The sequence below is a fragment of the Bicyclus anynana genome, chromosome 22 (genome assembly GCF_947172395.1).
Source record: "Bicyclus anynana chromosome 22, ilBicAnyn1.1, whole genome shotgun sequence".
Taxonomy (NCBI): Eukaryota; Metazoa; Arthropoda; class Insecta; order Lepidoptera; family Nymphalidae; genus Bicyclus; species Bicyclus anynana.
Genome location: NC_069104.1, coordinates 8,390,659 through 8,415,000, shown reverse-complemented (window position 1 = coordinate 8,415,000; position 24,342 = coordinate 8,390,659). Strand labels below are relative to the sequence as shown.

General features: G+C 38.2%; 4 protein-coding genes across 4 annotated transcripts; 1 reads left to right on the top strand and 3 right to left on the bottom strand.

Annotated features, from left to right (window-relative positions):
- Nucleotides 1–2,619: 2,619 nt before the first annotated feature.
- On the bottom strand, nt 2,620–4,353 carry LOC112050303 (cuticle protein 21). Its single transcript, XM_024088543.2, has 2 exons — nt 4,197–4,353; nt 2,620–3,375 (listed from the first exon to the last, which is right to left on the bottom strand). The coding sequence occupies exons 1-2, from the start codon at nt 4,236–4,238 to the stop codon at nt 2,689–2,691; spliced, it is 729 nt and encodes a 242-aa protein (XP_023944311.2). The 5' UTR covers nt 4,239–4,353; the 3' UTR covers nt 2,620–2,688.
- Nucleotides 4,354–7,486: 3,133 nt separating this feature from the next.
- LOC128199323 (larval cuticle protein A2B-like) lies at nt 7,487–8,719 on the bottom strand. Its single transcript, XM_052888338.1, has 2 exons — nt 8,576–8,719; nt 7,487–8,183 (listed from the first exon to the last, which is right to left on the bottom strand). The coding sequence occupies exons 1-2, from the start codon at nt 8,585–8,587 to the stop codon at nt 7,563–7,565; spliced, it is 633 nt and encodes a 210-aa protein (XP_052744298.1). The 5' UTR covers nt 8,588–8,719; the 3' UTR covers nt 7,487–7,562.
- Nucleotides 8,720–10,967: 2,248 nt separating this feature from the next.
- On the top strand, nt 10,968–12,954 carry LOC112050309 (cytochrome c oxidase subunit 5B, mitochondrial-like). Its single transcript, XM_052888424.1, has 2 exons — nt 10,968–11,130; nt 12,720–12,954. Exons 1-2 carry the CDS (start codon nt 10,968–10,970, stop codon nt 12,893–12,895), a joined length of 339 nt encoding a protein of 112 aa, XP_052744384.1. The 3' UTR covers nt 12,896–12,954.
- Nucleotides 12,955–15,557: 2,603 nt separating this feature from the next.
- On the bottom strand, nt 15,558–17,376 carry LOC112050305 (larval cuticle protein A2B-like). Its single transcript, XM_024088545.2, has 2 exons — nt 17,271–17,376; nt 15,558–16,258 (listed from the first exon to the last, which is right to left on the bottom strand). Exons 1-2 carry the CDS (start codon nt 17,331–17,333, stop codon nt 15,749–15,751), a joined length of 573 nt encoding a protein of 190 aa, XP_023944313.2. The 5' UTR covers nt 17,334–17,376; the 3' UTR covers nt 15,558–15,748.
- Between the last annotated feature and the right edge of the window lie 6,966 nt (nt 17,377–24,342).

Below are 24,342 nucleotides of genomic sequence, written 5' to 3'. Positions count from 1 at the left end.
AATTTAAGGGAGGATCTTTATGTTCTTATAACTGAAGATTATTTTAAAAAGATACATGCTTTACACTTAAACTTACAAGGGTCTGAAGTAGATCACTGAAACCTGGTATGTGAATTGCCAGACACTTAGTAGTATAGGAACCCTTCGCCAGATAACTTTATTAAAATCAATCTTTAATGTTTATTTTGTTATAATTATGATTTTTTTTAAGTACTCGTTGGTATTCAAATACTTTTAATTTTTTTAACGATGAATAAATAAAATACGAGGAAATAAAAATACTTATCTAAACAATACCTAAATAATTACAAAATACATATTAAATTAAAAGTATCAGGCCATCCGCTGAAGAACCAATGTCACCGATACACTCGCTTAGAGAATCAAGAAGTTGAAGTGACAAATAGGCGGGGCATAAACTTAGAAGAACTGATGGACGTTGGGGTTTCAATGTGCAGGAATGACCCCGCACTGGAAGCGCAGTGTTGGTCGACGCTCCACTAGGCGGACCGATGATACCGAGTGGGTAAAGGGGGCCCTTGGACGCATGCAGCTTGATACCGTGGTATTTGGAAGTCCTTACAGGAGGTCATATCCAACAGTGGACAATAACAACATCGGTTGATTTTAACAGTCTCATTGCCAACGTCTAACTATATGGCAACAAAAAAATTGCCTAGAATTAAACTGTCAGTATCATTTAGGAAGCTCTCTATAACAGTCCCATTGGCATCCTCTAACTATATGGCAAAAAGATAAGCCTATAATGAAATGTCACTATCACTTAAGAAGTTCTCTATAACAGTCCCATCGCTATCTTCTAACTATATGGCAAAAAGGTAATAGCTTAGAATGAAACTGTCACTATCACTCAAAAAGCTCTCTATAACAGTCCCATCGCCATCCTCTAACTATATGGCAAAAAGATAAGCCTATAATGAAATGTCACTATCACTTAAGAAGTTCTCTATAACAGTCCCATCGCTATCTTCTAACTATATGGCAAAAAGGTAATAGCTTAGAATGAAACTGTCACTATCACTCAAAAAGTTCTCTATAACAGTCCCATCGCCATCCTCTAACTATATGGCAAAAAGATAGCCTATAATGAAATGTCACTATCACTTAAGAAGTTCTCTATAACAGTCTCATCGCCAACGTCTAACTATATGAGAAAAAGATAATAGCCTAGAATGAAACTGTCACTATAATTTAAGAAGCTCTCTATAACAGTCCTATCGCCATCGGATAACTATATGGCAAAAAGATAATAGCCTAGAATGAAATTGTCATTCTCATTCAAGAAGTTCTCTATAACAGTCCCATCGCCATCGTCTAACTATATGGCAAAAAGATAATAGCCTAGAATGAAACTGTCACTATCACTCAAGAAGCTCTCTATAATAGTCCTATCGCCATCGTCTATTTATGGCAAAAAGATAATAGCCTAGAATGATAATGGCACTATCACTCAAGAAGCTCGCTATAACAGTCCTATCGCCATCGTCTATTTATGGCAACAAAATAATAGCTTAGAATGAAACTGTCACTATCACTCAAGAAGCTCGCTATAACAGTCCTATCACCATCGTCTATTTATGGCAACAAAATAATAGCTTAGAATGAAACCACAATGAAACTGTCACTATCACTTAAGAAGCTCTCTATAACAGTCTCATCTCCATTGTGTAACTATATGAAAAAAAAATGAATGAAAATGTCATTATCACTTAAGAATCTCTCTATAACAGTCTAATTGCCTAGATCTAGTATTATACTGTCATTCTCATTCAAGAAGCTCTTTTTAATAAGGCAATAAAATATCTAGAATTAAACTGACACTCGCCTTGCTGCATTGTGTAACTTATTCTTTATGCAGCCTTAACTTAGCTATAAACTTTCGTTACTAAAACTTGTCATTGTTCGAGTGGTGTGGTGCGATATCGTATCGTATGATATCGTATGAAACCTCAGCCACCAGCATGTGGTTGTGTGGAATGTGTGCCGCTGCCGGCGCTTGAAAACCGATACCGGCGTTTAGCTTTACATGCTCACACGCCTCGGGATATAGTTACAAGGACATATTGGATAGTGAACTGATTTTTAGGTGACTGTCTCTTGTTCCAATAGCTATGAATATGATATGTAATTTAGGATTCAACTGGTTTCGAGTGGCTATGATAAATTGGGCTTTTCTTCCTTCTTAGAAATTTCAAGTAATAGCCTGGAATTCGCAAGTTATTTTTTTCAGGTGGAAAAAAATCCTTATGGACATCCGGAATCGGATAGTGCCGGACTCCTACTGGCTAAAAAAACCCCTCCTGACTCCAAGGCGTCGGTGTTTCTGCCAATTCCGCTTACCACCAACAATATCAACAACATATTTACTTTAGATAACTAGATAATCAATTTGTCCAAGCCTTTTCTTTGTGTAAATAATTCGGCTGTTCACACATTGTTGAACGTTTGGCAACCATTCAGATCTCAATTATTTTGTTAAAATTTACAACCACTCCATCAAACTTATGAGAGTTATTCATGTGTACTAAATGAACGAATTACAGTACATTTCGATAAACTGCGTGTGAGGTAGGCATAAAGAGACAATAAAACAATGTATGCATTCTAATAAATATTTATAATTAAGTACAAAAATATTTACATTTTGAAATATAAATAACGGTTTTTCTAATGGTGGTAAACAGGTGCGGAGTATGAAACGGGTGTGTGATGAACTACGGGAGCAGAGTGTACGAGTGGAGCGGAGTATGACACGGGAGCGGAGTGGACGAGTGGAGCTGAGTAAGACACTGGGGCGGAGTAAGACACTGGAGCGGAGTGGACAACCGGAGCAACTTTAGCGACGGGAGCGGCGTACGCGACGGGAGCAGCGACAGCCTTCACACCAAGAGCCTCTTTGCGTACAACAGCGTTGAATCCGTTGTGTGGGTCGGCAGTGTAGTCCACTGTACGCTTGGTACCATCGGGGTCAACAACCGAGTAGGAGCCCTGTACGACATCACCGTCTCTTGATTCGTGCTGGCTCTTAGAGTCGCCAGTCACACCGTCTTGCACGTCGTAGGCAAAGCTGTACTGAGGATTGGCGTCGTATTCTTCGACGACTTTAGCGACTGGAGCTACGGCGGCGTATTTGGCAACGGGTGCGGAGTAGGCGACTTTAGCGATCGGGGCAGCAGCGTAAGACACGGGGGCGGCGTGGTAAGTTGGGGCGGCAGCGTAGGCCACTGGGGCGGTGTGGTAAGTCGGGGCAGCAGCGTAAGTCACTGGCGCGGCATGGTATGCTGGGGCAGCAGCGTAGGTGACTGGTGCGATGCCGGCATTGGCGGCAGCTACCAGGCATGCGAAAGCTACGAACTGTAAACAAAAAGAATATTTTTTAAATTTTAATTGATTACAATTACATAGTTACATATTATGGTTCAACAAATAATTTATTTATTTATATTCAGAGTAGATTAATCTAAATCAGAAATCAACTAATCTAAACGATCCGCCAAGATGTTCTCAACGTAATAACCTAAATATGCCTAAAGCGTTACTGCAATCAACAATTCAAATACAAAACAATTTAGATACTCAGCTAAAATTCCCAACAATCTTTGACTAATAACTACCCCATTGTTAAGGTCTAGAAGACAATTAGTCATCTAGTTGTCTCAAAAGTTAAACGGGTTCCATCCACGACAATCTATCATCTTTTCACCTTTGACATTCATGATGATAAATGACATATGATGATAAGATGATTGCTTGTGGATTATGATGATAATCAGCCTATTTTAAAGGCCTACTACACGATTAGGCCTCCCTCCTTATAGAAGAGGGGATATGGAGCTAAGACCCACCACGCTACTTTAATGCGTAGGGTGGTAATGTTAAATTCACTAACGACTAGGTTAACGTTAATGATATTAACCAGAACCGACGGCTTAAGTTGCACTACCAAACTCCAAACTACCCAAGTCCAGGCTGATAATTCAGACTGAAACTTTCTAAGAAAGGAAACTCAGTATATCATAACCCAACCCAGGAATCGAACCCAGGACCTCATGATCCGAAAGCACTGGACCAACGGGGCTCCAACTTATCACCTTACCACCGTTTAATCGAACCACTTAATAAGAAATCCATTTCACTTAAAAAATAATCGAAATATGAAATAATTGAACACGCACCTTAAACATTTTAGCAACTGTTTTGGATGACCGAATGATCATATGTGATGTAGAAAAGATTCGGGCCTACGATTTTATATACGGAGCAGGTGCCCCGGAGCTATGCGATCTCCCGCCCCGATGATTTGCTCCGATCAACGCAAGTGTATCGCTTGTTCCGGCACAAGGACTACTGGCTGTAAATGTCATGTTCTCATTATGGGCACAGAAAGTTATAATTACGATTTTCACCGACTGTTTCCGTGAGTATTATATCCGAAGGAATCTAAATCATTGTATTAGCTAATAGATTTATATTATGGTTGAATTTGAATAAATTTGAATATATTTTCTCCCAATTTGATGTAACTGTATAAAAAAGTTAGTGCGTGCGTATATTCGAAAGAATGAAAATCATCATATTGATCATCTAATTACAATAAATTCGACTGGTAACAGAAGGGCTGGTTCATTTTTTGCGCAAAAGATCAGCCTGGCTTTCCAGCGTGGAAATGCAGCCAGTATTCTTGCCACCATTCCACGTGGGCATGATTTGTATTGTTATTAGGATAAGTTGGCTTAAGTTCCTTATTGTATTCTTTCTCAATAAATTGAAATATATTATTATCTCCCAATAGATCGGATATCAGAGCCGTGATAGCCCAGTGGATATGACCTCTGTCTTCGACTCGGAGGGCGTGAGTTCGAATCCCGTCCGGGGCATGCACCTTTAACTTTTCAGTTATGCACATTTTAAGAAATTAAATATCACGTATCTCAAACGGTGAAGAAAAAATATCGTGAGGAAACCTGCATATCTGAGAATTTTCTTAATTCTTTACGTGTGTGAAGTCTGCCAATCCGCATTGGGCCAGCGTGGTGGATTAAGGCCTAACTCTCATTCTGAGAGAAGACTCGTGCTCGACAGTGAGCTAAATAAGGGTTGTTAATGATGATGATCGGATATAATACGAATCTCACTGTATAAAATAAAATTATTACGTAATACGTACTAATTTTTATTTAAGTACACTGTATAGTTTTATAATATGGTTGAATTAGAATAAAGAATATATTTTCTCCCACAATTTCGGGAGTAACTATTAATAAAATTACAATTTTACAATTATTATATGTTATACATACAATTATATTACAATTACCTTCTCTTTGTTATTTACACAGATCACTATTTCTATCGAAAAATTATTATAGAAGAAAAACTTAAACTAAGTTCTTGCCACCATTGTACATGTGATTGATTTGTATGTATTAAGCTCAGAATAAAGATTTATAGTCTGAGGTAATAAGATAAGTTAGAGATAAATCATTGTACAAGGTTTACACTAGCTACAAAAAAACTTCAAATCGATTACTGTACGTAACTGGGTATTTGTGTGTAATAATGTTTTGTGAGTTTTCTAACGGAGTTCAATTGAAACTTTCATTTTTTTTTTTTTTTAATTATTGAGATAGAATACAATAAGGAACTTAAGCTAACCTATCCTGATAAGTATACAAATCATGCCCATATCAAATGGCTGCATTTCCGCGCTGGACAGCCAGGCTGATCCTTTGCGCAAAAAATTAGGCAGCAATCGAGGCAATACATTATACTCATCAACTCGTCTCGAGCCGCGAGAAGCGCCGTTACCACAACCGCTGCCAGAGCCGGGAATAGCGGGGCCACCGGGGACTAGGGGCTGTTTCGTTTTGTTGAGGTTCATAATAAGATATTGCCCATAAATGTAGTCATTTATGGGCAATATCTTATTATGATGGGCATGCGGGTTGGTCAACTAGCCGTGGTGACATGATTCGGAGATTTTTTTTAGCACTTCGACTCCTCAGCCCAAGAGTCTCCACAGCAAAAGGAACAAATGTGTAATTCTCAGTCAGAGAGGCATAATTGTTCCACTTACTGGTTTCAACTTTTTCTGCTGCGACTTCCGGTCTTCATTAAAGTCAGCAACTATAATTAGATAATTAAAGTTGCTGACTTGTTTATTTGGATGCCTTGAAAATTTCCAGGTTTTTATTGAATAAAATAATTGTATTCAATAAAAACCTGGATAAAGACTATAATCAAGACTTCATCGATAAATAACGGCCTAGTTAACTAAAAAGGCATCAACTTCGGTTAAAATCAGAAGATAATATAATAACTAAGCGTGGATCCACCATAGTGGGCGCGATTGACCCTAATGTGATGTGTAATTTCAAATATCATTTTTATTAAAATTTCTTCAAAATCAGTTCAGTAGTTCGGAGTCTTAAATATTACATTTTGATATACTAACAATTACATGTTTGTTTTTCTTGAGCGCTCAAATTTTACGGGTAAACCCGTATTATATATTACCCGTGAATTATATTAATAAGCCATTTATTTGTGTACGCTTTATCCTTTGCGCTATATTGATCATGAGCGAGTATATACTGGAACACAAATATCATCCTTGCTAAATAATAAAACTGTAACAGGTTCTGTAAATTCTGTAAAGATATTTTATTTTTTTTGTTGGAGGGATTAAGAATGATATACTGAAAGTAATGCCAAAAATATATATTTTTAATTTTTTGTCTGTCCGTGTTTTTGTTGAGGTTCTATTGTGTACATTGAAGATATTAAAAAAATAGTTCGAGGGCATTATATAATCGATACTGAAGCCAAAGTATTTTTTTTATAATTTTTCGTCTGTCTGTATGTCCGTCTTATTGTTGACCGGGCATCAAGCTGAAACTACTGAATGAATTCAAATGAAACTTTTTTGCACGATTTGAGACCATACAAAGAAGGCACATGACATAATACTTTTACCTTTTATAGTAGTAACTTTAAGATGAAGTAAAATCAGAAGGGGTTCAAATAGGGGTTGAAAGTTTGTATGGGAATTCCTTCGTTTTTCAAGTTACCTTTGTAATAATTGGTATATGTACCACCAGAAACATACTAAAAATAATTCGAGTTTTTTCAAAAATTCCAAATCAAAAAGTGAGAGGTTAAAGATTTTTTTAATATAAATCGTTCCAGATTTGAGTTATATATTTTTTTAATGATTAGTGAACTATATATTATAAATAAAAAACATGCGAAATATATAATAGATAGTAGATTGGATAGTTTTCGTTATTGACATGCATTATATTTTTCAGGGAAGGTTTGAGTAACTCGGTGGCAGTACGATTTTACTTCAAAAAATATATTTAGTATTGCGTACAGTACGTCAAACATTTGCACAATCGTTTAAACATTTTTTTTAGTATATTTTTTTCTAGCAATGTGGATAGGTAGAGTAAAAAAATATTCCTTCAATCATATTCTTCTATATTTGTCTAAGTAAACAATAATTTAACAATTGGTCTTTGACTAGGTGATCTTGCAGTTTAGTGATGGTAAAGAGGGGCGGAGTAGGCCACTGGAGCGTGGACCACCGGGGCGGCGTGGACGACTGGGGCGGCGTGGACGACTGGGGCAGAGTGGACAACCGGGGCAGAGTGGACAACCGGGGCAGAGTGGACAACCGGGGCAGAGTGGACAACCGGGGCGGCGCTGTAAGCAACAGGGGCGGCGATCTTAGCCACTGGTGCCACGGCTTTCACGGCGAGAGGCTCTCTATGTACGACCGCGTTGAATCCATTGTGGGGATCAGCGGTGTATTCAACAGTGCGCTTGACACCGTCGGGGTCGACGACGGAATACGAGCCCTGTACGACGTCGCCATCACGAGTCTCGTGCTGAGCCTTCGAGTCACCGGTGAGTCCGTCTTGGACGTCGTAGGCGAAGCTGTACTGTGGGTGGGGGTCGTATTCTTCGACGGGGGCGACGGCGGCGACTTTGGCGATGGGTGAGGAGTAAGTGAGTGGTGCGGAGTGGACGATAGACGCGGCCGGAGCAGCGTGCACTATGGGTGCAGCGGCATATGCGACAGGCGCCTGTGCCGTGTACGCTACAGGAGAGAGCACTCCCGCTTGGACTGTGGCGATGGCGCACACCAATACTATCAGCTGGAAACAAAATGAAATTCAATTAAAATAAAAAAAACAAATAGCTACGCGATTTGCTTTGCGGTTTAGTGCTTGATTTGTAGAACTGAAAATCTGAATGACCTATTGAATCATCTTGAATTACTCGCTAACTTATCTTAATTTCATGGTTTCTCCAGGAGATATGTAATATAATATGAGTTTGATGAATTTTATTTTCTGATTTGATTTAACGAATACGGGAGCATATGTTGACGCTGTAACACAGTCAACAAGAGCTCCTGACTTCTTTCAGAAGTCAGAAGTGTATAGCAATCAATGATAAAATCAAAAAAATGGTAAGCCCTGAAAATTTATTATATCACCAGAAAAACAAGAAAAAAAAATTTATAATATTTCGAATATATTTATACCTTGAAAGCCATTTTGTGAGATGGTAAGTGACTTTACTATGAGGAGACCTCAATTCGAATGTACCGATAATGACATATGACGGACTTTATATATATCCTCAAAGTGCCGCTGGCGTTATATTTCACCGTAATGAGATATGGGTATTAAGCTATTACCTTCGAAAGGTGTAATGCATGAGTGCAGTACACCGAAATCAAAGTCAACAACATTTGTTCTTATTACTGTCTCGTAGCAGCCTACATATAATATTGTAGCTACCTCCCTATTAATATAATCAAATAAATATAAATACCTAGGTATAAATAGACAATACATACATTACTTTGCCCCAAAGTCGTCATCAACCCATATTCGGCTCACTGCTGAGCTCGAGTCTCCTCTCAGAATGAGAGGGGTTAGGCCAATAGTCCACCACGCTGGCCCAATGCGGATTGGCAGAATTCACACACGCAGAGAATTAAGATAATTTTCTGGTATGCAGGTTTCCTCACCGATTGAGACACGTGATATTTAATTTCTTAAAAGCCAAAGTAAGCGTACTAAAATGATTTGATCTCTGATTTCACACTATAAATTAATACGAGTGTATACATATAAATATTCTTATACTCACTGGAAAACGCTCATGCTCGCCACACAAATATTTTCTTGTTGTGGGAATCGAACCCACGGCCGTGAATGCAGAAAGCAGGGTTATTATCCACTGCGCTATAAGGCCGTCATTATCTGATAAAGATTACTTGCATCTCAATATGAACTGAATACCTTTGTTAAATCAATCAATGGTTGATATTACGAGGTATTACATAACTCATTCGGTTTTGCTCATATTTATCCTTTTTGCAAATTGAGATAAAACTTACGATGTAAAATTAGGTTGAAAATAAAAACTGACATTAACATATTGATTTTGATTATTGCTGTCAAAATAAATAAAGAAGTTTTTGCCAACGATCTATATTGATTTTTGCCATTAATTTACTCTTTGTATATGTCATTGCTTACATTTCGCAATATAGTGGTTTAGTTTTTGCTTCTTTTAAAGGTTATTTATAAATTACGGCAAATAGTAAGTACGTTTTTATGGATATCATCATCATCATATCAGCCGATGGACTGTCCACTGCAGGACATAGGCCTTTTGTACCTAACATCACGATCCTGAGCCGCCAGCATCCAGCGAATCCCTGCGACTCGCTTGATGTCGTCAGTCCACCTGGTCGGGGGTCAACCGACGCTTTCTAGCGCGGGGTTGCCATTCCAGCACCTTGGGACCCCAACATCCATCGGCTCTTCGAACTATGGATATAGTAGTAGGCAATTAAAAAAAAAAGTAACTTAAAAATGTCAAACCTGAAAGTAAAACGTAAAGTAAAAATCAGAATCAGATAAATCAGAATGCCGATGTATGTAATTAAAGGCGCGTCGTCTTAAGTCTTTATCGTTGGTTGGATTAGTGTCTTTGAATCACGAGGTTCTGGGTCTGAGTCTGGGGTTATGAAGTACTGGAACTGTTCAAAGAAGTTTTCAGTAAAAAATTCTCAGCCCGTAGTTGATCAACTTTTTGATGGTGTATTAAAGGGTAAAATGTCTTTTAAAAAAAAATTAAAAAACCTATTTTTTTAAAAAGAAAAGGTTTGTATTTTTTCATGTAACGAATAAACTCGAAAAAATTTGGACCGATTCGAAAAATTGTTCCGCCAATAGAAAGCTATATCATCTGGTAGTAACATAGGGGCTATATTTTATCCCCGTATTTCTAAGGAAAAGGGAATTACGTGAATGAAACCGCAAGGTCATGGCAGTCTATACTATATCGTGAAGTTTGTGGTAATCTTTGGATCTACTAAACCGATTTTGAAAATTCTTTTAGGTACAAGAAAGCCATGTTATTTTTAAGTGTCATAAACTATATTGTTTTTTATCCCTGAATTCTCATATTCAAGCCGTGATAGCTCAGTGGATATGACCTCTGCCTCCGATTCCGGAGGACGTGGGTTCGAATCCGATCATGCACCTCCAACTTTTCAGTTGTGTGCATTTTAAGAAATTAAATATCACGTGTCTCAAACGGTGAAGGAAAACATCGTGAGGAAACCTGCATGCCTGAGAATTTTCTTAATTCTCTGAGTGTATGAAGTCAGAATCTGCATTGGGTCAGCGTGGTGGACTATTGGCTATTGGCCTAACCCCTCTCATACTGAGAAGAGACTCGAGTTCAACAGTGAGCCGAATATAGATTGATAACGACGATTTGCATATTATAACTATGCGAGTGAAACCTACGAGGTTCTGCTAGTCCTTAATAAAATATGAACGTATCTCATAAAAGTTTCTTTTTAGGTTGCGGTTTCTTTGTTTAGTGGTAGTTGCTGCTAGATTTTGAACATAATGTGGTTGTTGAAATGTGTGAAGCCCCTGCAGCGTGCGAGGAGTCGAATATACGGAACCATGCACGAGCCCCTTGACCATGTGACTGGCATTCAGAAACGCGAGCTATTGGCGCACCTCGCCGGAGAGTGTGACCCCTTCCGTATAATGCCCATTAAGAAAGGTATACATACAAACAATACAAAGGTTACTAATTGGGTATTTTGAGATGATAACTTCTTATGGGAGGGTAAGCTTCGTAACGTAACGCGTTGCAGCATCACTCTATCTAACTTCCCTTTCTCTCACGCATACGGCAACAGGTTTAAGTTATCACTTCTGTCGAGCGTCCCGAGACGCACAAGTTTTTTTACTCTCATTTATTTATTTGTCCTTTTTTGTATTATTTTTAACAATGTTAATAAAATACAAAACACTACTAAAAAGTTATAAAGAAAATTTAACTGTCCACGCAAGCAACCGGTGGTCAGGGCTCCAGAGTGAGGAACCTCTTCACAATACGAGCCGCCTCAAGAATCACTGCCTACTGTACCTTTTTCTAGCAGTTAAGCGAAAGCTTCTTAAGGTGTTGGTTTATTGACATATCATGCTAATAGTAGAGCTATTTAGTAGGGTAACTACGATAACTACTTTCGGAGATAAAGCATATACTTAGCGCGTTCGCCAGTCGTCTCGTCGGCTGCGTGTGCAAGCCCCACGCCATGCACATAGAGTGGATGTGGGTGCACATGGGCTGGCCGCGGCGCTGCAGTTGTGGCTACCGGTTCTAACAATGCCCCACTGAACCTCTGTGATTTACATTCGCAGGTCCCGCGACTTACGAATGCCCAAGCCTAATCCCTAGCGCGTTCGCCAGTCGTCTCGTCGGCTGCGTGTGCAAGCCCCACGCCATGCACATAGAGTGGATGTGGGTGCACATGGGCTGGCCGATACGCTGCAGCTGTGGCTACCGGTTCTAACAATGCAACACTGTACCTCTGTGATTTACATTCGCAGGCCCCGGAACTTACGAATGCCCAAACCTAATCCCTAGCGCGTTCGCCAGTCGTCTCGTCGGCTGCGTGTGCAAGCCCCACGCCATGCACATAGAGTGGATGTGGGTGCACATGGGCTGGCCGAAACGCTGCAGCTGTGGCTACCGGTTCTAACAATGCCCCACTGTACCTCTGTAATTTACATTCGCAGGCCCCGGAACTTACGAATGCCCAAACCTAATCCCTAGCGCGTTCGCCAGTCGTCTCGTCGGCTGCGTGTGCAAGCCCCACGCCATGCACATAGAGTGGATGTGGGTGCACATGGGCTGGCCGATACGCTGCAGCTGTGGCTACCGGTTCTAACAATGCCCCACTGTACCTCTGTGATTTACATTCGCAGGCCCCGGAACTTACGAATGCCCAAACCTCATCCCTAGCGCGTTCGCTAGTCGTCTCGTCGGCTGCGTGTGCAAGCCCCACGCCATGCACATTGAGTGGATGTGGGTGCACATGGTCTGGTCGAAACGCTGTGGCTGTGGCTACCGGTTCTAACTGTGCCCCACTGAACCTCTGTGATTTACATTCACAGGTCCCGGAACTTACGAATGCCCAAACCTCATCCCTAGCGCGTTCGCCAGTCGTCTCGTCGGCTGCGTGTGCAAGCCCCACGCCATGCACATAGAGTGGATGTGGGTGCACATGGGCTGGCCGATACGCTGCGGCTGTGGCTACTGGTTTTAACTGTGCCCCACTGAACCCCTGTGATTTACATTCACAGGTCCCGGGACTTACGAATGCCCAAACCTAATCCCTAGCGCGTTCGCCAGTCGTCTCGTCGGCTGCGTGTGCAAGCCCCACGCCATGCACATAGAGTGGATGTGGGTGCACATGGGCTGGCCGCGGCGCTGCGGCTGTGGCTACTGGTTCGAACTGTGCCCCATTGTGCCGCTGTGATGCTGTGATATCGCCGTGATAATTTGTTTAATTATTAAATAATGTATGGTAGCTTTAAACGTCTTTATATTCTGCACCACCAACGTAAAGCAGCGTTACAGATCACATCGTAAGAATAATAGAAATGTGGACCATGTTGCTAAGTACTGTTTTTTTCAATTCTTTACAAGTTAGCCCTTGACAACAGTCTCAACTGATGGTAAGTGATGATGCAATCTAAGCTGAAAGCGGGTATCTAGTTAGGCGTTGAATGAGAATCCACACTCATTCACATTACTAGGTTAACGTTTGATGTGTATATATATACTTATAGAGGGGACGTCTGACGAGGCCAGACGGGTGATCAGTCCTAATTAGGGACCATTCCACCCAATTCCCGTGGTAAAAGGACACAGGTTCACTGGTGTCTCGACAGTGTTCCCCCCTCAAATCTTCCTGTAGCCTTCGTGAACCTAACAATATCCCCTATACTGAGATCTGTCAGGTCTACTTCATTTAATGTATCCTTACCTAGTAACTCCCATCTTACCAGCGCGAACATGGGACACTCAGCTATAAAGTGATAGCTGGTCTCCTCCTCACCACAACCTGGACATGATGAATCTTCTATGATTTTCATTATCTTCAAGTGTCTATTGAGCAGACAATGTCTAGTTGTCATGCCTGCTACCAGTGCTATGTTGGGTCTGCTTTGTAACAGTAGTTGTGTTGTTTTCTTCTTGTCGAATGACTTCAGGAACATTTTTGACTGTCTGCATTTAGTCGAGCTATTCCGTTTGATGTGTAACTTGGTTACAAGAAAAATACATTCAGCTGAGTGTGTATAGTGTTGTGGAATGTCACCTGATCACGCGAAGATGAAAACAGAACTTTGAGTCATTTATACCCAATGGAAAATCTGTCAGATTACAGTTTAACTAGCTGACACTCCACGGTGTTACCCGCATAGGTCCGTTCCAGTGAGAATACAGGAATAAAATATAGCCTGTGATACTCACAAATAACGTGGCTTTCTAGTGGTAAAAGAATTTTCAAAATCGGTTCAGTAGAGTAGAAGAGTAGTAGAGAGTAAAAAAAAAAATAATCACGAGGGTTGCAAAAAAATGTTGAATGCAAGTGAAGTGAAGTTACAGGCGACATTTAGTTCACGCGTTACCGACCCACTTCTTTCGACCCTGAACCAACAGCACCACTTACCGCCAGACAGACATGTGTCGCATGTCCTTACTTGCTTGCAGATGCATAAAACACGATTAACTCGAGTCAAGATCAAAATCACTGTAACTACTTGTGTTTTTATCATATTTGTATATTATTTTCAGAGACAAGTGACAAGTTACTACTTATTAGTCTTAGATCCGGCATTAGAATACTCTTATCTGTTATTTGCCGTTCCGTGATAGCTCAGTGGATATGAGTTCTGCCTCCGATTCCGAACGGTGGGCATTTTAAGAAATTAAATATCACGATTCTCAAATGAAGACAATTTTCTCAATTATCTGCGTGTGTAAAGTCTGCCAATCCGCATTGGAACAGCGTGGTGGTCTAACCCCTCTCATTCTGAGAGGAGACTCGAGCTCAGCAGTGAGCCGAATATGGGTTGATAACAACAACAACAAAATCTGTTATTTATTAGTGATATGAAATAAATGATAGACAGATAATAAGGTAACCTATTTGCAATGTGTTAATCTGAATATTTTCCAGCATTAATTTTCATAAACCATAAAAATAACAGATGTATAATACGTACGTATGTATTTCTAATGCCAGATCTCGTACTATATAGAAACATGTTTTTGTCCACTACGATATCATAAGACACTAAAGATAATTTGAAAAAAATATCGTAAATAGTGGATCACTGAAAATGGAGAATTTCATGGCTTTCCTGGAAGTGACCTTGGATTGTAAGCTTCAGAGAGGTTTTCATATAGAGAAACGTAAGGATAAACTAACATTAAAAATATGCATTTTGTATTAATTGTTGCTACGCTGGGTCGTCCCCTACTAATTAAAAAAAAAAAAATTTTTAGTCACAAAAAGGGATCTCTAATAGGGGCTTGCTTACATGTTTGTTACTATGTAGCCTCGACCATCATTTAACTAACCATCTTCATTAAACTAAGAGTCATCTTGATTATGTCAGCTTTTAAAAGCTGTATCATAATCGGTCCATTCGTTTAGAAACGACGCCTCAGATAGACACATACGTCGAAATAATCATCACATAATCACTATAAAACACCTGATATAAGAAATGACTTCACGGTGTTAATTGATTTTTTTAATTGTTTGCATTATTGTAACCTGCATTGGTAGTGTGGTCTAAACTTCAAATTAAAAAAAAAGGTTTTTGTTAGAAGAAAATCCAGTTAAATGTAAAAACATCGATATAGGATAGATATGCAGCGGCAAGAAGCCATAAATAAATTATATCTATGCCAAAAACCATTTATAATCTAGTGTACGAATCAGAAAAATACTCAAGTTGTTGTATAAATACGAGCTTTTGAAGTTAACTTACCTGCTAAGAACCTATTTACGCATAATATTTCTAAAAGATTAAATCTCACAATACGTTTGTTTCAAGGTTTTCGGGCGGAACAACTTTTATTTTAACGCCTAAAGTATGAACAAAATATTAAAATCAAAATAGTCCAAAGGTTGACTCATTATATTTATCCGGACAATTCAAAACAACACACAACACACACACCTTATTATAATTTACATTATTATAATTTATCTCTCAGCTAAATTACAATTATCTAGTATCACAAATAGAATACAATAATTCACAGCCTCTTTGAGGCGTATACAAATACAAATGCAAGTATATTAAATGATTTATTATTTCATATAATTCGGTATGAAAAACTCTCCTTTATTAAAAGTAAGTTTGGTCGAAGTCACATTTCCAGGTGTAAAATAATTCGTCTGTTCTCTCTCAACGAATTTACTCTTCGAAAATATCGGTACTTCCAATCGCCTTGAGTACGGGAAGGGATATGGATAGAAGTTTGGTACGGGGATCACATGGCTTTGCACAAAACTTGGATAGTGGGCAACATAGTGGCGCTTATTTATTGTGTTGTGCATTACTGGTTCGTTGCGAACGACGGCTTTGAAGCCGTGTTTGGCATCAGCAGTGTATTCAACAGTCCGTTTAGTTCCATCTGGGTCTACGACGGAGTAGGAGCCTTTGACGATATCGCCTTGTCTGAACTCACGCTGGCTCTTCGCGTCGCCGGTTGAGGGGTCGATGATATCGTACCAATAGTTGTATTCAGTACTCGTGGGGGGTGGGTCGGTGACTATTATGGCCGCGACCGCCTGGAGTACACACGCGTACAGCACTGCCTGTAATTACAGTTGGACATTGATTAAAACTTATAGTAGGGGAGCCGAAGGGGGATTTTTGCAGTTACTTTAGCACGGCAAATGAACACGAGGGACTATACCTTGCAGATTGTTGAGTACCTCCACCAAGTATGAGTCATTAGGTGGGTAAGTATAGGATAACCAATAAAAAAACTAACTTCGCAATGTAATGGAATGGAAGGGTTCCAAAGTTACAAAATAAAACCCTTACATTTTAGTTCTCGAGCCACGATCGCGGTTAATTTTTTACTTATTCTGAAGGAAATAATCAGTCGAAGTATAACTTCTTAAAAGTCTGCAGTGTTTTTTCCCACCGAAAAAACCCTGACTGATTAGAGGGCGAATATTCTCGAAGTTTAGATCGTGAGCTTAGCTTGTTAATGACGTCAGCACATTATGAGCGTTGTTGACACAGCGCTAAGGTCACGTGCATGCAGTTTGGGCTCCGTAGCTATTTACAATAGGTATTTATCACATAAAATAATCCATGGCACTTTGAATAGGTATACAATGACCTCTTTACTGAATTTGTCCCAAAACAAAATCACATGATTACTAATATAATATTTTGTGCACAGTTTTGGAGGCGCATTAACATATTAATCTATATATATATATTAGTAACACTGGGTTATTGTTTTGGTGATTAGTAAAAAAAACATCCTTTGGTAAACTTATTAGTAAAACAAGGAGTTTAATAGAGTTGAAACTCATGTGTCAGCAGTAGCGATTTCTATATTTTATGTGTTGTTACCGGAAACATTGGACTAATAAAAGGTTAGCACTTCAGTAAGATCAGATGGTATGGTATAGTATCAGCTATTATTTTTATTGAAAAACTTGGCTAATAAACATTAAAAAAACACTCAAAAATTCAAAAGTTTTCTTTGAAATTTTACCCTAATATCACTGTTATATCACAGGGTTAGGCTTTAAAAATATTTATTTATTTTTCCCCTTAATCAGTACACTAATACAATACAATAATTACCTGCAACATGTCGCAATTGTTCTTGTAAAAGGGATTCGGTGTAAAGCGCTGCGCTCGCGACATTGCTCGTATTTATACAAACGCGGCGTTCACTTGACTGTGTTCCGTATTGCACAGGTATCATGACTTGTCACAGAGTAGTTAGCTATTCACATTTCTAATCTGATTGTAATAATCTATACTTATAATAAATCTGTAGAGAGGTCAATTCTGTACATGAAATATATTTCCAAAATAACTATCAGGGGGAGATTAGTGGTTGATACTGATGCCAAAAATGCAATCAGTAAAATTTTTGTCTGTCTGTCTGTCTGTATGTTCTTTATAAAAACAAAAACTACTAGACGGATTTTAACGAAACTTGGTACAATTATTCTTCATACTCCTGGGCAGGTTATAGTATACTTTTATCACGCTACGATCAATAGGAGCAGAGCAGTGAAGGGAAATGTTGGCAAAATGGGAGAAGTTACTCAATTTTTTAAGCTTCCGTCGCCGTCGCATGGTCTCTACCATAGGGGTAGAGTAAGGATAGGGTAGGGTTAAGGTAGTGGTAGGGTAAGGATAGGGTACTGGTACGGTAGGGGTAGGTTAGTAGTAGGGTTTCACGCAGACGAAGTCGCGGGCGTCCGCTAGTAATTAATAAGCGGCAAATACTACAGCGAATTCGCCCACTTGTCTTCGTACATTTATTTGCGCTTATAGTCACAGTGGACGCCCGCGACTTCGTCCGCGTGGCCTTGAGTTTTTCACAACTCCCACGGGAACCACAGATTTTTCCGGGATGAAAAGGAAAGTGAAAGTTAATCCAGAGTAAAATCTATTTCTATTCCAAATTTCAGCCATATCGCTTCAGTATCATGTATGTATGTGATAGCTCAGTAGATAAGACCTCTGCCTCCGATTCCGAAGGGTGTGGGTTCGAATCCGGTCCGGGGTATGCACCTCCAACTTTTCAGTTGTGTGCATTTTAAGAAATTAAATATCACGTGTCTCAAATGGTGAAGGGAAAAAATCGTGAGGAAACCTGCATACCAGAGAATTTTCTTAATTATCTGCGTGTGTGAAGTCTGCCAATCCACATTGGGCTATCATGGTGGACTATTGGCGTAACCCCTCTCATTCTGAGAGGAGAGTCGAGCTCAGCAGTGAGCCGAATATGGGTTGATAATAATGATGATACCATATCGGTATAGATTGCAGCTTTTAATCTACATTTTTATGCATATTATTTTTTCATATCTCACTCAAATATAATTTGTATAAGGTTTTCGCATGTACCTACATTACGCTTAACTTAATACGTATAGCCTCTATAGCTTATAATGGTAGTTTAAGCTTTGTTTTACTGATCTGTCTGAAGCAATCATGAAAATCATAGATTCTCATTTATTGTAGGTCTGATCTAGTAGGAATACGTGCTAATATAAGTTGAAAAACTGATTAATTGGTCTGTGCAATGAAAGACTATACATTTTCTATTCAATTGTAGGCTTTCTGTTTGAACATTCTAATCCCGTGCACGATTGTAATTTACACTTTAAAATGACTACAGTTTAGTGGTCGGTTTCCATTGATTCTGTGTTTTGTCCCAGCGCAATCTAATGATACTGAATTAGTATTTGACCAATGTAAGCAATTGGAATATTGGTATTTTCTTTCATTCAATAATTTTTCTAACTATGGGCCTTATAAGAAGCCTCAAAGTCACTTAGCAAGCGATAATGTGAGCAACGCTTGCAGTTTCTCTGTATGTATTTAGAGATTAAATTGCTTCTACGTTTTATGCTTTATGATTACATCATTATTTATATAAATCTATAATTATTTATAATTATCCTAAATAATTTTAATTAAAAACTAATCTAACTGTAACTATTGCCTTTATTTATTGCAGAATGTTTATTTAGTACTTGTAGTAGTGTTGTTTTTATCAAAGCGTTATGTTACATTTATTTATAGCTGCTATTTTTATATACTTAAATTATTCTATTGGGTCTGATATCAATTTCTATAAATACCTATCCGTTTCCGCAAACGACTGCATACAAGTGGGCAAACTTATAAAACTTATAATTTACATATTTATTCTGACAAGGCGGCATAATCATATATATAGTTATACAACGTGTCCCAAAATTCAACGATAAGCGGGCGCCAAAAGATTGACCTGCTCATGAGCACTTAAGGAAAAATAATAAAAAAAATATACCTAAATTTTTTTTTTAGTTACAAAATAAATTTTAAAATTCTTTGAAAATTTACACCTTGTATGATATTTTGAACTACCGCAGCTACAATTTCTTAAATATGCTTAAGATTTTTTTTGTATCGGAACCTAAGTAGTACTACTATTCACCACAACTCTTAAAAACACCACAATGCCCGCAGTTTTTACACAAAAAAATATCAAAATATTTTTTTTCCCTCAAATTTTTAAAGATTTTTACTTTCAGTCTACTTTGACTCATGGTCTTGCAAAAAAAAGTATGAACACCGCTATGGCAAGTTATTTTCAAAGTTGACGCAACTAATCAAGATTTCAAAATAGTATAATACCCTAAGATAACTAGTCGCAAAAAAAAAATATGCGTACCATTTGTAAACAAGAACTAAATTTCTAAAATGTTTTTGCTCCTAGAAATCACTTTTACTTTATGCACAAAATGATGTGAGTCATACGTTGCAATTTCCTAGAATTTTAATGGAACGAACGATAACATTTAAAAATAAGAGAGAGAGAGAGAGAGAAAGATAGCGATAAGTATACGTTAGAGAGGGATAGACAGATGTTCTTTGTTGAATGACAATGATGCAGGTAAAGAAAATCCTGTTCCCAGCAAGTCAGTACGCTCTGCTCCTTTGTTTACTGCGCAACTTTCCGTATTCAATTGACGTGGCTCTCGTACTAACGACTTTTGGCTTTGCATTTTGGACTGGACTTAAGTGATCTGCAAACTGAACTGACCTGGCATTATTTTGGACTGTGCCTGTGTTTTGTGAATTGGACTTTTGGTGTATTTTGGACTGTTTAGCGTTATCATGCCGCAACCATACACGCCGATGGAATACGCTAACATGCATCTCATTTATGGAGAATGTCGGTGCAATGCTAACGCTGCTAGCAGATTGTATCGAGAAAGGTACCCAAACGCTCAAAGATATCCAGATTATCGGGTATTTATGAATGTGCATCAAGCGTTTTCGGAGGGTCGTTTGCCGTCAGCTAGAAGAAACGCTGGAAGACCTAGATCGGAATGCGATGAAGAAGTTCTCAATGAAATAAACATTGATTCAACTACCTCAGTGCGTGCCATAGAAGCAGCTACGGGAATCCCAAAAAGTTCAGCACATCGAATACTAAAACGTCATCGGCTACACCCATATCATTACAGACGTGTACAAACGTTACTATCACGGGACTATCCACTGCGGATCGCATTTTGCCGAGTGATGCTTCAAAAGCATCGGGAAGATCCTCAGTTCTTGGATAAAGTACTATGGTCGGATGAAACAACCTGCAAGAAAGATGGCTATTTAAATCTTCACAACCTACACAGCTGGAGCAATGAGAATCCGCACCTGATGAGAGAAGACAAATCCCAATATCAATTTAAGGTCAACTTATGGACGGGCATTTTAAATGGAAAAGTGATTGGGCCTTTTGAATTACAAGGAAACTTAGATGGGGACAGTTATTTGAACTTTTTACAAAATGATTTGCAAGAATTACTAGAAGACGTCCCCCTAAGCGACCTTCAAAATATGTGGTATCAAAATGATGGTTGCCCAGCTCACTACGCTCGTCCTGTGAGACAATACCTAGACCACGAGTATCCGGGGCGTTGGATCGGGCGACTTGGTCCTATCCTATGGCCACCCCGATCACCCGACCTAAACCCCCTGGATTTCTTTTATTGGGGTTGTCTCAAAGACAGGATCTACGCAAAACCGATTACGACATTGGACGAGCTTCGGCAAAAAATCACTCAGGCTGCGGCACATATCAATGCTAGAAGATATGCGCGAAAAATAAAACGGTCGTTTTTAAGGCGATGTCGTGCCTGTATTAATGCCGGTGGAAAACAATTCGAACATTTACTTTAATGTTGTGTAATTAAAATAACAAACACATTTTTGGAACATAGTAAAATTTATTACTAACAACAAGAACAATTAAGAAATTTGGTTCTTGTTTACAAATGGTACGCATATTTTTTTTTGTGACTAGTTATCCTAGGGTATTATACTATTTTGAAATCTTGATTAGTTGCGTCAACTTTGAAAATAACTTGCCATAGCGGTGTTCATACTTTTTTTTGCAAGACCATGAGTCAAAGTAGACTGAAAGTAAAAATCTTTAAAAATTTGAGGGAAAAAAAATATTTTGATATTTTTTTGTGTAAAAACTGCGGGCATTGTGGTGTTTTTAAGAGTTGTGGTGAATAGTAGTACTACTTAGGTTCCGATACAAAAAAAATCTTAAGCATATTTAAGAAATTGTAGCTGCGGTAGTTCAAAATATCATACAAGGTGTAAATTTTCAAAGAATTTTAAAATTTATTTTGTAACTAAAAAAAAAATTTAGGTATATTTTTTTTATTATTTTTCCTTAAGTGCTCATGAGCAGGTCAATCTTTTGGCGCCCGCTTATCGTTGAATTTTGGGACACGTTGTATATATGATTGTAACAATGATATGTATATAACAGCATAAACTAAGAACTAAAGATCGAATGTTGTATGATTAAAATTGGCTTATATTATTGGCTTATAATTTAAACACAAAAACTATGAATTTAACGGACAGGCATGCCTATTTAATTTAAATATAAGATTTATACACGTACCTTTTTAAAAATACAGTAATAAGTAGTGCTCAAAACTATCCAACATTCTATAGAATAACTATACATATAAATAGTAATTTTTTACTACTACTAAAATCAAAATAATCTATTTTAGTCTCTCTTTTAAAATTATAAATTCTATATTCGAGGTTATAAATGCTGAGCCTCGATGTATTAATAGCCTAAAGTCGCCACCTTTTACTATTGGTCTAACATAAAGTACTACACTCATATCATAAGATGTTCTATTTCCTATCACTCGAAACTTTATGCTTAAGCCCTACTTTTATTTATTTTTCTTTATCCTTTCAATGACTCGCTAAAACAGTATTAGGAGTACCGACGTACATACAGCATAACTAGAGTCTAAGATGTTTGAAGGTACGAGTTTTTTTATATTTCCATATTTTTAAACATGACCAATATTCCCATTCCCCTCTAATAACATGAAAAATACTGCGTTGAAAGTGGGTGTAGGACATTATTCCAGGATTGAACCAAGAACTCTCGGTGATGAGTCCGGCCCCTTTACCACTTAGCTATTGAGGCTTTATAAGCGTGGAACTGAGGCTCTTTGGCATCAAACAAGTACAAGTAACATCTCAGGATTAACTCATTTGCGTCTATTATCTCCTCGATTTCACGGTCAGCTATCGAAGCAAATTGGTTAATTTGCTCGTGCAATTTGATTTAATGGGCACGGTAATTCTGCAATACTGCCTAGATCCTATACTTATACATTTAATGCATATTCATTGGTGCAATCGTAAATAATATCTATTTACTTAACACTTTACTCAAGTGACTCGTTAATTTAATTATCGATGATTATTAGAAATTTAAAATCATTGTCATAATCACATTAATATTATACACTAGCTGACGCCGCGCAGTTATACCCGCGTGGTTCCCGTTCCCGTAGAAATACGGGGATAATATATAGCCTATAGCCTTCCTCGGTAAATGGGCTATCTAACACATAAATAATTTTTCAAATCGGACCAGTTAGACCTGAGATTAGCGCGTTCAATCAAACAAACAAACTCTTGAGCTTTATATTATTAGTATAGATAATCACACTAATATTATACAGGCGAAAGTTCGTGTGTGTGTTAGTATATTTGTTCCTCCTTTACGCCGCAGCTTCTGAACCAATTTGGTTGAAATTTAGAATGGAAATTCATTTTACCTTGCATTAACACACATTTATTCCGGAAAACCCATGGTTCCCGTAGAATTTGATGAAAACTCGAATCTCACGCAAATGGAGTCGCGGGCGTCCTCTAGTAATGAAATATAACCACTCCGATTATTATCAGTATGCTTGTAAAGCATAGCGACTCTTAATACTAGAAAGTTATTTTCTATAAAAAATATTTAAATATACTATAATGATAATTAAAAAAATGTTTATTTCTTTCTAACTTTTGCAAAAAATATGTTTTTCTACATATCCTGGTTCCGTTAAATACGTTAAAGGAGGTCTATTATACAAATTATATAAAAGGCACATGTATAATATTTGGAATTTCCACATTGTTCGTCAATGGCATTGACCTACGACGTCTTTCGCATAGAAAAGACTTCAACGCGTTGTAACCCTGATTATCGAGCGAGCCACTGTTGCATCAGTCATGTAGTACGTTTATGTAACACTTTATATTAAAAAAGTGGGGAGGGGACTTTTTGATAGTAAGTAGATCTTATTGTGTGTGACAAAGTTGCGGGCGTCCGCTAGTGTTTAACATAAATTTATTTTATAAATCTCTTCCTTTCAACCCAAATTCGGCTAACTGCTGAGCTCGAATGAATTTGGCCTAATAAATCTCAGAATGAGATGTATTACGCCAAATAGTTCCACCATGCTGGTCCAATTGGCAGACTTCACACACGCAGAGAATTAAGAAAATTCTCGGGTCTCCTCACGATGTTTTTCCTTCACCATTTGAGACACGTGATATTTAATTTCTTTAAAGTTGGAAGTGCATGCCCCGTACCGGATAAGAACCTATATCCTCTGGAATTGGAGGCAGAGGTCATATCCACTGGGTTATCATGGCTCTTTTTATAAATAAATAAATAAATTTTTATAACTAAATATTACCAATCATCGATTACTCAAATGAACTTGCAATTACTACTTACTAGAAAGTTTATATTTAAAATTACATTTCCAGTATACAAATATCAAGTTAATAAAACATCATACACATATAACATCAC